Source organism: Indicator indicator, chromosome 12 (genome assembly GCF_027791375.1).
Source record: "Indicator indicator isolate 239-I01 chromosome 12, UM_Iind_1.1, whole genome shotgun sequence".
Lineage (NCBI taxonomy): Eukaryota > Metazoa > Chordata > Aves > Piciformes > Indicatoridae > Indicator > Indicator indicator.
This window is the reverse complement of record NC_072021.1, coordinates 8,379,465-8,392,364: the sequence shown is the minus strand read 5'-3', so window position 1 is coordinate 8,392,364 and position 12,900 is coordinate 8,379,465. Positions and strand designations below refer to the sequence as shown.

Sequence of the window (12,900 nt, the reverse complement as noted above, 5' to 3'; positions counted from 1 at the left end):
CACTTGCCAGACTCTTGGGAAGGAATAGCTGGCACTGCTTTGCTCTTTAACTCCCTCCCTCACTCTTGCTCTTATTTGTGAAGATTTCTAAGTCCTGCAGCCATTCCAGTGGAATTGGTGGCTTGTCACACATTAACTTCTACTGTCTTAAAGATGCTGTCAGACTAATTACATTCCTGGTTCTGAACACAAGAAATAAATATGTTTTTTTCCTTAGGGCAAAATTTTCACTTTCCTCTATCTTTTTTTTTTTTTTTAATCAGCCCAGAAGTTAAATAAATTCATCTTCTAAGTCTGTGAAAGTTAGTGAGTGGCCTTCAATGCAAACTGAGGTAGCAACCTTCAGAAATGAAGAATGACAGATTCAAGAGATGGTTGCTGAACATTGTAAGCTTCCAGAAGGAACAGGATAGATTAATTGTTCAGAAGATGAAGGACCTTTCCAGATGTATCCGTTACCATTCTTACTGCAGAAGTATTCTTGTTGAGACTAACACTCATCCTATTAACACAGTATCACAATTCATTTTAAAGCTGACCAAAGCACCAATAATAAAACATGCATTTTATTTAGCTCCATCATTTTGTCTAGATGATGCAAACACCTGATCAGAACTACAGTGCTCTAAAAAAACAGAGAAAAACCTACCTCAGCAGTGCTACTAGAAGGTTCCAGTCCAACCATATTGGCTTGTACTAGCTGCTGAAGCAGCTGTACTTGAGCCACATTAAGGAAGAAATCCAGGTTTGTTGTGACATTCACCTCCAAAGAGTGACCACACACCAAAATTTCCTGTGGAAAAATCAAGAGAAAATGCTACAGAGAAATAATGGGGAAAGCATTTAGAGCATCAGCACTGGGATTCAGGGCTGCAGGCAGAACTTCAGCATTGCATACAGTGTGAAGTTAGTCTTCTTAGGAGGAAGTGTCTTTGCTTTGCTTTTAACAGAATAACTAATAAGACAAATTTTGTGAGGAACTCATCTTGTGTAAGAGGTCCTGTTTCCATCTCTTGCTGGTATCAAACAGTGCCCTGCCAGATTTTGGCTTTTATTTCCTTGACAAGGACTCCAATTGTGCTTTCCTTCTAACAAAAGGATGGGGTTTTTTGGTTGTTTTTTTGTGTGCCTGATTCATGATGAAATCATGTGTTGGAACTTCCTGATAACTCATCTAATTGATTTTTCTTTGCCTGTGAACTGTTGGTAACACCTTGGCAAAGAGAGCTGGATGGCTGCTGGTTTGTTGGCACAGGCTGGCCACTGGTTTATTTATCTAGCACAAACAAAAGCTCTTCACCACTGCTGGCAAACAATAGAGATGAAAACCAGAACCAATGCAGAAGGGTTGATTAAGTGGAAGTATTGCTCCTTCTCACAAGAAGGTTTCACAACATCCAAGATCTTCATGATTTAAGAGACCTGTCCCTTCATCACGAACATCATCCAGGGAACAGAGAACAAGAAAAATAACGTCTACAGAGAACACCAAAACTATTGAATCTAAGCATCAGGAAAGCTCAGGGATTTCTTTTTTTTTTTTTTTAATTGAAGAACTTCTATTCATCCTAGCCACCTCCTAAGCTATTTCTTTTTCACATTCAATCATTTCCATCTGCCCTTGTGCTGACCCTTTACACAGAACACGAAGCTGTCAATTGGTAATGTCTATACTAGCTGTTACTTTCCAGCACTGTACAGCTACCATACTTTGCAATACACACCTAATAGCCTCTATGCTCCTGGACCAGTTTTGCTTCTCCCAGGAGGGAGCTGTTATGAGAAACACTCCTTGTGAGCTGACAAAAACCTTCTGATATTTCCCCTACATTAAATGTTTTAAATTCTTCAGCTACAAACCAGTGCCAAAGAGTGAGCCAATACCTTTTGTGTGTGACATGCAACAAGCTGATCCACACACTGGTAAAAGCAATTGCTAAATCTGGAGTATCTTGAAGTACTGGCTGATATACTGAATAATGGCTGAGGAATGGATGGCTTGTGGCAATCTGTGTGCTTGAAAATCTGGCTAAAAGATTTCAGCTCAGCTGTCCTCTTATAGCTTGCATTTGCAGGCTTCTTTATGAGAGGCTTGTGAAGATAACGTTTGGTAATGTTGCACTGTCGCACCTCTTCTGGACACCTTTCTATCACAAATCTCTCAAAACCACTGCTGGAAATCATTAAAGGGTTCCCATATTCTGAATTGCAAACAGGCTTATCTACCCCTGGACAGGCTGCCTGCGGTAATGAGTGCTACACAAATCCCTTCTCCAGCAGAACATTGCAGCTAGTGACTAAAACTTGTTTGTTCCCAGTCAGCAACCTCAGTGTTTCAGGACAGAGCTGGCCACTTCAGATGGTGGAACAGGAAAAGAGTAGGGCTGTGCACATCTTAAAAGTTGTGCTACTTCTGTTCATGTTTTGTACTAACCTCAGGGTGTAAGTTCTCTGCAGCATCAATTTTGGTAAAAATAATGGCAGGAGCTGCAGTGATTCGAATGGTGAAATCTGTTAGAATGGGAGTTAAAATGGCTCTCCTCTCCTGAGGGCGCCTTATGCTGGAAACAAAAGAGAGAAAAGAAAAAGGAAAAGGTGAAATTACATCATAAAGTGTTGAAAAGCAAAGGCAACTAATATTTTTCTTTACACTGAGCACACAGCACAAAACTGCTTTCAATACCAGTTTGGCATTTGATTGCTGCCTCGATAAGCATTAAATATTACCATTATAAATCATGTTAATCCCAGCCCTGAACACAGACTTCTGCCTTCATTTCACAGAAGTACATCTAAAGATTTAACTTTTCAAACCTTCTACACATAGACAATTTGGCCCTGAACATAGTTTCTTCTATTGGTGAGAGTCTGGAAGAGGTTGCCCAGGGAGGTTGTGGCTGCCTCCTCCCTTGGGGTGTTGAAGGCCAGGTTGGATGAAGCCTTGAGCAGCTGAGTCTAGTTGAGAGGTGTCCCTGCCCATGGTGGGGAGGTTGAAGGAGATGATCTCTGGTCCCCTTCAGTCTGAGTCATTCTATGATTCTATGATACTGTTTAATGAATTACACAAAATCATTTGAACAAGAATTTTATTATCACTCTTTTTCAAACTTGCTTGTGAACGCCCTTCACTTTACGAACAGCTGTCCCAAAGCTTGATTACTATTTGAATTCACACATTAGAAGTTCTGTACACAACAACATAGCTGACAGAAAAATCACAAACATGAAAAATTAAACCAGCTAATTCCACGAAACTCTGGGCCTCACATATGAAATTTGTAATTACTGCCCAGGATGTTTTAAATGCCATGAAATGGAGATATGTCAGTCTTCCTCCACTGCTACCGGTTCTTCTTAGTTGGTACCTTTTCATCTAAATTACAGCATTTGCTTTCCAAGAATATTTATGCCATTAAACTTGATAATTACATTTGTTTTCCAGCTGGGTGGCTGCTATTTTTTTTCCCCTTTAACCAAAAACTAAGCCTAGAGGCACAACTCCTTTATAGATGGATTGCTAATAGCTTATGACAACACATTCCAAATAGCCAGAATCTTCTGGGTCAGGTCAAATAAACTATTACCACAAAATGCCATCTGAGAGCCTCTGATCAGGAAAAAAAGTGTAATGAAATCAAGATGGTATTCAGCCCCTAAAAGACAATACAGCTCAAATTCCTGGGAGAACTCTTCCATCAAGGTAGATCATTTTACCCATCACCATTTACAGAAATGCTGAGTCCCTGCATTTCACCAAGGAAAACTAAAAAGCTTCACAAAGTTAGTGGCCCAAGGCAAGTTTTCCTGTGCTTACAATATTGAAAATTCCCAACTGTGGATCAATGCAAGTCAAAATTATACCCTAAAGCATGCAAATACCTACCATGGGGTAGAAGAAAGGACTGAAGCACAAAGAAGAGGGGAAACAGACCTATGCAGAACTCCTCAGATATCTCCACACTAATTAGGTCTCCCTGTATTACTTTTAACCTTGCCATCCCCACTGTAGATGTAGCAAATCAGATATTAGTCAGCTGCACAAGTGAGGCAGACAGATGAGCTACGCAATCAGGCAGCTGGTCCTTACCATCAGCTGGAGTTCTCTATGGTAAGGTCAGTTAAATACCTGTCAATAAAAAAATCTCTAGATTGCATGTAGAATTGGTAATTATATCCCTTGATTAGGAAGGTTATTGAGATGCAGGTTCTAGGAATGGTTCTGAAATAGATTCAGTTGAAAAGTCTCAAATGCTAATGGTTTGTAGGCCAGGAGTTAGGCTAACAAGAAATAAAACAGGTATCATAACATGGCTGTAATTCAGTGAAATGCACAAAGATTCAAATTCCATAGATGACAATTTACTGCTTAGACCATTTTGCTGCTTAGAATTCTGTTAACAATTTGCTTAAGTATCCTCAAAACACACAGAGTTGAGCAAGGCAGTCTAAAAGCAAATGCAGAGTGTGAGATGCAAGCAGGCCTTGAAGCTTTTATTTAGGGCAACAGGACACATGAGCTGATCACAGGATCACAGGATGTTAGTGGTTGGAAGGAACCTCTAGAGATCTTTGAGTCCAAACCCCTGCCAGAGCAGGATCATAGAATCCAGCACAGGTCACATAGGAACACATCCAGACAGGGCTGGAAAGTCTCCAGAGAAGGAGACTCCACAATCTCTCTTGGGAGACTGTACCAGTGCACTGTGACCCTTACAGTAAAGAAGTTCTTCCTCATGTTGAAGTAGAACCTCCTGTGCTGTAGTTTATATCCAGCAGATGCTACAGAGCACAGACCCAGGATGTACTGAGCAGAAGTCTAATGAACTTTTGCTTCAAATGACCTTCATGAACTGGGCTGCCTGCTGCATGCAGTATGCTTAAGAGCAAGCCAGTCAGTGAGGGTGAGAAAAACACTACCTTACATTAAAAGCTTTAACATTTTGGTCAGCTGTAGCTCTCCTGATCTCTAATGATAGTTTTTAAAGAAAGATCAGTCTAATTAGATCCCCAAATCCAAAAGCAGACCTGTTAGTGGTCAATGTACATCTTCAGCTGAGAAAATGGTCTTAGATTTTGCCAGTTCTCCAAATGTTTCTCTCCCTGCCATCACCTTCATTCTAAATTTAAACCAGATGGCTTTCTACTCAATTCCTGCTTCCTCTTCTCAATACAATGAGAAAGAAATGCCTTTGTTTTTGAGGAAAATGAAAGAGCTCAGTAGCAGAATAATTCTCTGAAAGCACATACACTTCCACTTGAAAGGGCATAAAAATACTACCAAGTATGATTTCAATATATGAAATGGAGCTGTAAAAGCAAGCGAGTTGCTAAACCCCAAACCCACACTGGTTCTCTTTAATCACTGCTCAAAGTTTGTTTCAGTTCATACTTGCTTAATTTTTCAGTTGTTATTATTCCAGGTGCCCAATACACTGCACTTTAAAAGGCCTTTTTTGGGCAATATTATATTGACTGCTGATTTAATTTGATCCTTACATGGCATCCCTGTCCTGCTCTGCTTACTGTTTTCTGCATTTCTAATTGCTGAATTGGAAGCTCAGCCAAATCAGCTCTTGTAAATACAAATAGAAGGCAAACAGAGCACAGTAAATAATGGAGGGAGAGGATATGAGAAAGAGCACGAAAGGAAGAATGAAACAAACTCCACTTTGAATTAAGTCTTCCACACTGCACCTAAGTGCACTGGTAACTTAACACAGGTGTATGCCACATGAGCTTATGAAAAAACCTGATTGTGAAGAGCATAATGATGGCTCTATGTCTGTAGTGCATTCATTCCATGGTTCATTTGTGCATCTGTTATATATTTGTCTTGAAAAAAAAAAAAAAAGGAAAAGTTAGTGCTTTTAGAGATGTTAAAGCAGTTGATCATCTACACTTAAAAGCACAGCACATTTGAAAAGACCATATGGTAGCACAGAGCAACAAGACAGCAAAGCAGTTGTGATGAGGCCTGGAGGTATCTTTTACACAGTGCTAAATTTGGGCTGTATCTGCAGGACAACATGAACTCTGGTTATGGATCATGGACCCATGCTGCAACAGCACAGCACAAAAACGGGCTCTGTCCTCAGAGGCTTACAACTGAAGCACAAGAGAAAACACAGTGCCACACAGGGAAGTCAAATGGAAAAATTAACAGCACCATATCTGTACAGTGGCTACCTGAACATTGTCCTTAAGAGTTTTTATAGTACAGTATAACAGAAGTGAATTCTTTGGAAGAGGATGTTGCAGTAACTTTGTGAATGCTCACAGGAAATGCCTCTGTAACATACAGGTTAGCCTAGGAGTGGGCAAGAAAGTGCTTCCTGGAAAATTACATGTGACAGCCCCAGTGATGGTGTGGCAAGGTCAGCTGAGCAGTAATTGTAGATGGGTTGCAGCAAATGAAAGAGGACATGTAAGGGGAAATGGAGAGACAGGGGTCTGGAAGTGCCTTGAAAGGAAAGACATATTTAATGATTAATATGACAAATAATGTGGGAAGAAAAGAGAAAAAAAACACAAAGAACAGAATTTGGCAATCAAAGCAACAAAACCTGGTACACCAAATCACCAGCACTTGATTAGATCCATTCAGAAGCAGGTTGAATTTATCTGAGGAGGAAGGCCTGCCAAAGAGATGACACTGCACTAATTAAGGAGGTGCAATGATGTGAGACTGGCTAAGCTGTGAAAATGCACAAGAAGGACTAGAGCTTGGCCTTCTGGTGTGGAAAAAAAATAACTGCAACAAACAGAAAATGCTGGCCAGTAAGAGCTGATCATAACCCAGATGTGAAGCTTGGAAACATCTGCCTCATAAACATTCAATACATGAATGACAGCAGAGAGCTGATTCGTGCCATCTAACTTTCCTACCTACAGAGAGCTGAATCCTCACTAAGAACTTTGTGACTTGAAAAATATCCCAGATTTAGCACAGAACAGGCCACAGAACCAAACAGTTTTCTCTAGTAGTGTAAGGCACACAAACCCAAAGATGTTATGCAGCCTCACCTACAGGGAGAGGCTGAGAGAATTGGGGCTCTTCAGCCTGGAGAAGAGAAGGCTCTGGAGAGACCTCACAGCAGCCTTCCAGTACCTGATCCTGGCTACAAAAAAAGAAGGAGGGGCCTTTTGACAAGGGCTTGTAGCAATAGGAAAAGGGGGAAGGGATTGAAACTTTTTCTTTCATGTCTTCCACATAGTTGTATAAGTCAGTAGATGCCTAACTACTAAGGACATCATCATGTCTCAGAATTCATCTCCTTTCAGGTGTCTGAGATGTTACAGAAACAGATGCCAAGGCAGTGAAATAGCATGGCAACATTTTGAGGGCTATCTACCGACCATAATGAGACAATGAACAAACATACCCCATCTGGCTGTACAGAATGAATATTGTTCTAGAATTATGCCTCAATAAAACTAGTTTTCATCTTATTAAGAACATCATGCAACATTTCTTTGCTGTGGATTAATAAAGAATATAACATGGTCCCTTGTACTGAATAAGGCTTTGTACAGCATGGCTTCAGGTACAACCAACACAGAAACTGAAATACAGGATGGAATAGAAACGTGTTGCATTTGATCCCAAAAGAGACACAGGAGATGCCCTTGCTTTCCTACAGATGGATCTATAGGTCTCTTTTTTCTGTCTTCCACATCAGAACGTGGCATGCTGCAATTCAGCTTTTCAAAGAAAGCATGAAAATGCAAACTATTCACAGAAAAATCTGCAAGAAACCCTTCTGAGGAGCCCTGCAAAACAGCAGTGGGATTGGATTCAGTTTTGTACAACAGATCATTGGCTCCCTGATGTACTCAATGAGAGTCACAGAGAGCTGTTCCAGATGGTGGTATGCCAGGGACAAAATTGTCCTGCAGTCTATTGCCACACTCAATTCATTACCACACAGAGAAGTCATGCTTTTAGGCTCCATTAATTCTCCATTTTATTTTTTTTTAAAACAGAGTTTATTCAGGCTGCAGGAAGCAGGAGTTGCTGCTGGGAGCTGCAGAAGGAGTGCAGAGGGACGGGGGCGAGGCCTCAAGAGAGGATATATTTCTTTATTTCCTTCAGGGCTGTTGTTTTTTCCATTGAGAGGATGGAGAGGGAGGAGGAGATTTGCAAGCTGAAAAAGCAGTTTTCAATCAAGAAAACCTCTTTTGGTTAAGTACTCCCAGTTCCCCACATGCTGTTTGGTAAAGGGAATAAATATGGACAGGTTTCATTTGTACACAACCGTATTAGAACTGTCTGGCTGTTTCCAGTATTCTTTTTATATATTACACCATTAGGGAGCTTTTTATAACATCTACAGTGAAGCATAAACATTTCATAATGGAAAGAGTTATGATCTCTGCTGCTCACTAGAGTACAGCAGTTGGATGGGTTTTTCAGAGGTGGCATCCAGCCTACCAGAGTGTCCCTTTCTTCTTGGGGTGACCTGCAGAGGCACAGGAGGCATCATGACACTAGCCCTTCACAACAGCCCTTCTTGAAGAGTTTTACACTAAACACCTTGCAATAGTCCTTACTTTGTCTCAAAGCAAGACTGCTTGCTTTCCAAATTACAGTGTGAAAGTGTAAAATACATTCAAAGCCATGAGATAAGGCACCCCCAGAAGATTGGCAGGATTGAATTCCTATGTTAAAGATCATGAAAACATTTCAATGATAAATTATGCCAAAGCTTTCAAAAATTCATTTGTATGATATCATAGAACCACAGAATGGCTCAGGTTGGAAGGAACCTCAGAACTCATCTCCAACCTCCTTACCATGGGCAGGGACACCTCTCAACTAGACTCTGCTGCCAAAGGCCTCATCCAATCCGGCCTTCAACACCTCCAACCAAGGAGGCAGCCACAACCTCCCTGGGCAGTCTATTCCAGAGTCTCACCACCCTCCTGCTGAAGAACTTCTTCCTAAGCTCCAGTCTAGCCCTGCTCTGCCTCAGCTTCAAACCATTCCCCCTTGTCCTGTCTCTAGACACCTTCATGAAAAGTCCCTCTGGAGCCTTCCTGTAGGATCCCTTCAGATACTGGAAGGGAGCTCTAAGGTCCCCCTGGAGCCTTCTCCAGGCTGAACACCCCCAGCTCCCTCAGCCTATCTTCACAGCAGAGCTGCTCCAGCCCTTGGATCATCTTTGTGGCTCTCATCTGGACTTGCTCCAACAGCTTTGTCCCCCTCCTACAGAACCTACAAATTAAAAAAGGATGGAAATGGATCTCAAAAAAAAAAAATCTTAAAACTCAGTGAATCTGATAAAGCAGAGCACTGGTTCTAAACTGTAAGCAGACACAAACAGTAGTGTATTAACCCAAAGAAATAACTCTAAAACAACCTGTAAAAGCAATTCACTATGTTCCAGGCTAACATGTCTAAGAAACTTAAAGAATTAGAATAGAAAACTGTATCACAAACAGATCAGAGCATAAAGCTTCTGTGGTAGCTGCAAGAAATCTTGAGCTAAACACCCCTGGAAGCACTGAGCACCATGGAAAACACCAGGCAGCCACTCTGGAGGATCTCAGAGGATGGCAGAGTTCAATGGTGGTTGTTCCAGTTCTCAGCACACCAGTTCCAAAGTCCATAAAATAAACCCAGATGCAGCAAAAGTGACTGCCAAGTAGAAAGCAAAAATGCAAACATGCTGAAAAAGGACTGCAGTAAATATGTAAAATTTTAGGCAAAAAAAGACCAGAGAAGACTCAGACCAACTTTCTCTTTAAACAAATTCAAGCTGGAAAGCAAATACTGTGTTACATAGCAGCCACGAAAAGCTAATGCATTTAATTACAACTAAGCTACATTAAACATCAAGTAGAAGATTAATTCAAAAGCAATTTCAAAAGACACATATTTATTTGTCAAATAGATTCTAATAAAGTTTTATTTGGGAAGTCTTCTGAGGAAAAGAAGAATTTCCAAGCAGTTATAAAAAACCCCAAAAAAACAAACCCAAACCAACTCAGATTATCTGTAATAGCTGTTTCCCTTATTCTTAACAGCTTTTCAGGAATACCACCACATTTCCTATCTACATCTAAAACCATAAAGCTCAGACCAAGTTTACCAACAAGATGATTTCAGTCACCAAGAAGAAGGAAAAGAAAAAGCAGTTCCTCACTAGATGGTCTTGCTACATTAGCTTATCCTACAAACTGCACAGAAGTCCTATGGAGATTAATGTTGTTCTATCTCTTAAGAAATGCCAGTGGCCTTGTAATGTTTTGTGGGAAAGAACTTCATGAGCAGCTTGCCCAACATCAAGGCCCAGCTAGAAGGTCAGATCTATCTTTTCAAGGCCAAGAATGTCAAAGAAAAAATGTCTGTGGAATTATATTAATTAAAAAAAAGTTACTAGTTACAAGACAGGGAAGAGTCAGGTGATCTTAGCAAAGAAGAAGAGATGCTTTTGCTGTCTTCACATATTCACCTCTACTCCCATGACTCCTCTGGTTTTATTGCTACTTTTATTCTTGATCTCACCTTTTCTTGCACACCCTCCTCTTGCACTCTTGCTCTTTCATCAATACACCACTTACAAAGCCTAGTCTGAGTAGCTTCTTTTGCTACAGCTTGACTAACTTTCAGAAAAATGTCTGAGAGTCCTCTCATCTCCGCTTTTGCTACAAAATCAAACCAGCAACACTTCAATTTTTGTCTTTCCTTATCCCTCTGCCTGGGGATCCTACAGGAAGGCTGCAGAGGGACTTTTCTTGAGGGTGTCTAGAGACAGGTCAAGGGGGGAATGGTTTGAAGGTGAGGCAGAGCAGGGTTAGACTGGATCTGAGGAAGAAGTTCTTCAGTAGGGGAGTGGTGAGACTCTGGAATAGGCTGCCCAAGGAGGTTGTGGGTGCCTCCTGCCTGGGGGTGTTGAAGGCCAGGTTGGATGAGGCCTTGAGCAGCTGAGTCTAGTTGAGAGGTGTCCCTGCCCTGGTGGGGAGGTTGGAGGAGATGAGCTCTGAGGTCCCTTCCAACTTGAGCCATTCTAGGATTATCCCTCAATTCAGAGAGGAATCTTATCTCAGGAACCATAAAATTATGCATTCATTTCACAAAAATTGGACTGGTTTTGCACAAATTTAATATAAAGGCCTTTGAAATGGCCATGAATTAATACATGTGTTGGCAAAGAGGCTTCTTCTAGCAGAAATGCTTCTGAATCCACAAAATTACTTCTGCAAGCTTGCTCTTCGCCATCAGACCTTATTCCTGTCACTTTAAAAAAGAGAATCCTGACTGCTACACAGTCTATAAATATATAGTTTTAAACCACATGCATGAGTTTTTAAGTATTAAAAAAACTGTATTAAAACTAAAATAAAAAATTGAAACCCTCACAAATTACCAATTACCACCTCCCCCCTATTTGATATTTGAAAACTTTAAAATGTAAAAGATCACAGCAGTGTGTGCATACTTTATCTTTCAATAAAGAAAAGAGAACCCACCTCCCAGACTCCCATTGCTTGTAGACTGAGAAGCTGAAGTCTCAGCCCTGGAGCTATTTTTATGGACTAGAGAGTGAGCCACTCATAAAAGAGCTTATCATGGAAACAAAGGCACACAGGAACCAGAAAGTAACTACAGTGTAAAAATAATAGCAATATGCATTTCAACTGGATAATCCAAAACTTCATGGGAATGTGCTGATAATGTAAAGCAATCCCAACAGAGACTTGATCCAGATATCCTGCAAGTGGTCCCTGCAGTGTTTGTGCCATGTAACTACAGAAAAGAGTAAGTTGAGAGCTTCCCACCTACTGGCCATGTTCCATTCAAGTGCTGGATTTTGGGAATTCCTCTCACTCTCTGTCAAAACCCCTCCTTTTCCATTTTCCTTCTCTGGTTTCAGCTGATTCCAATGAGCAGTACCAATGTTTATAGACTGAAGATCTATTTGGTATTGTCTGTCTTCAACCTCTGATCCAGGGTCTCGAAGTATGCCTAGATTCAGCGCTTTCCTGTAATGCCAAAGAAAAAACAAACCCAAAAGAAAATCAGCAAGAGAAGTCAAAAGCAGAGCAATCAGATGAAAAGTTAAGAACATTAAGGTGTCCATTTTGCCATTACTGATTACATCTCAACATTATATTAAGTGCAGATCTTCAGAAGTATCCAGTTGCCTATTTTCCATGGAATTCAAAGGGAGATATGCAAATAAATATATTCAAAAATTCCTATCCACTGAATGGATAAAGGATGCCACATTGAGGTCCTCCAGAAGAACCCCTGTGTATCAATATTATCAATAACTCCATTGTAAGCAATTGTGCCACTGTTCAAATTTATCCAAGAATAACAACGAAAAAGAAGCCTAGTTGAGAGGTGTCCTTGGCCATGGCAGGGAGGTTGGAGGAGATGATCTCTGAGGTCCTTCCAACCTGAGCCATTCCAAGATTCTGTTATTCTAGTCTGTTGTCTCATGCCAAGTCATCACTCACTACAGAACTGTTGTCTCCACAGTGAACTGAGTAATTCTTCTATGTGTTTAATCACTGATGCTTACAATCTGCAAACAAACAAGGATTAAATCAGCCCAGCTCAAGCTGTGATGCATGCACTGTTTGCAATCTGTGAGCACAGGGATGCAAACAATTCCAAAGTGCAATCCCAACACTGCTTCAAGGCAAACAGCTCAAGCTGCTCATACCATTGCTGATGCCACCAGTGGACTGTGCTAGCAATTGAGACAACATACTGCACCTGCCCACAGAGGCATGTGAGCAGCAGGAAAGCCCCTTCGGTCAGATGATTGCTGGTGAGGCAGTCTGATGGCATTGTTCAGTAGCCCTGCAGCTTTCTGAAATGCTTAGCAGAAATGCACTGAAATCTGGTGTGTCAGTAGGGGCTATTTCAAAATTAAATGTGGTTTCTGA

The 12,900-nt window shown here is 40.9% G+C and overlaps 1 protein-coding gene across 2 annotated transcripts in view; it reads right to left on the bottom strand.

Annotated features, from left to right (window-relative positions):
* Nucleotides 1–12,900, bottom strand: part of VPS13B (vacuolar protein sorting 13 homolog B) — a 316,612-nt gene that overhangs the window by 116,991 nt on the left and 186,721 nt on the right. For both annotated transcript variants that reach the window (XM_054385615.1, XM_054385616.1), the window contains exons 30-32: nucleotides 11,782–11,985; nucleotides 2,435–2,561; nucleotides 650–793 (exon numbers count right to left, since the gene is read on the bottom strand). In XM_054385615.1, the coding sequence (XP_054241590.1) occupies nucleotides 650–793; nucleotides 2,435–2,561; nucleotides 11,782–11,985 (475 nt within the window). The remainder of the gene's footprint in view (nucleotides 1–649; nucleotides 794–2,434; nucleotides 2,562–11,781; nucleotides 11,986–12,900) is intronic.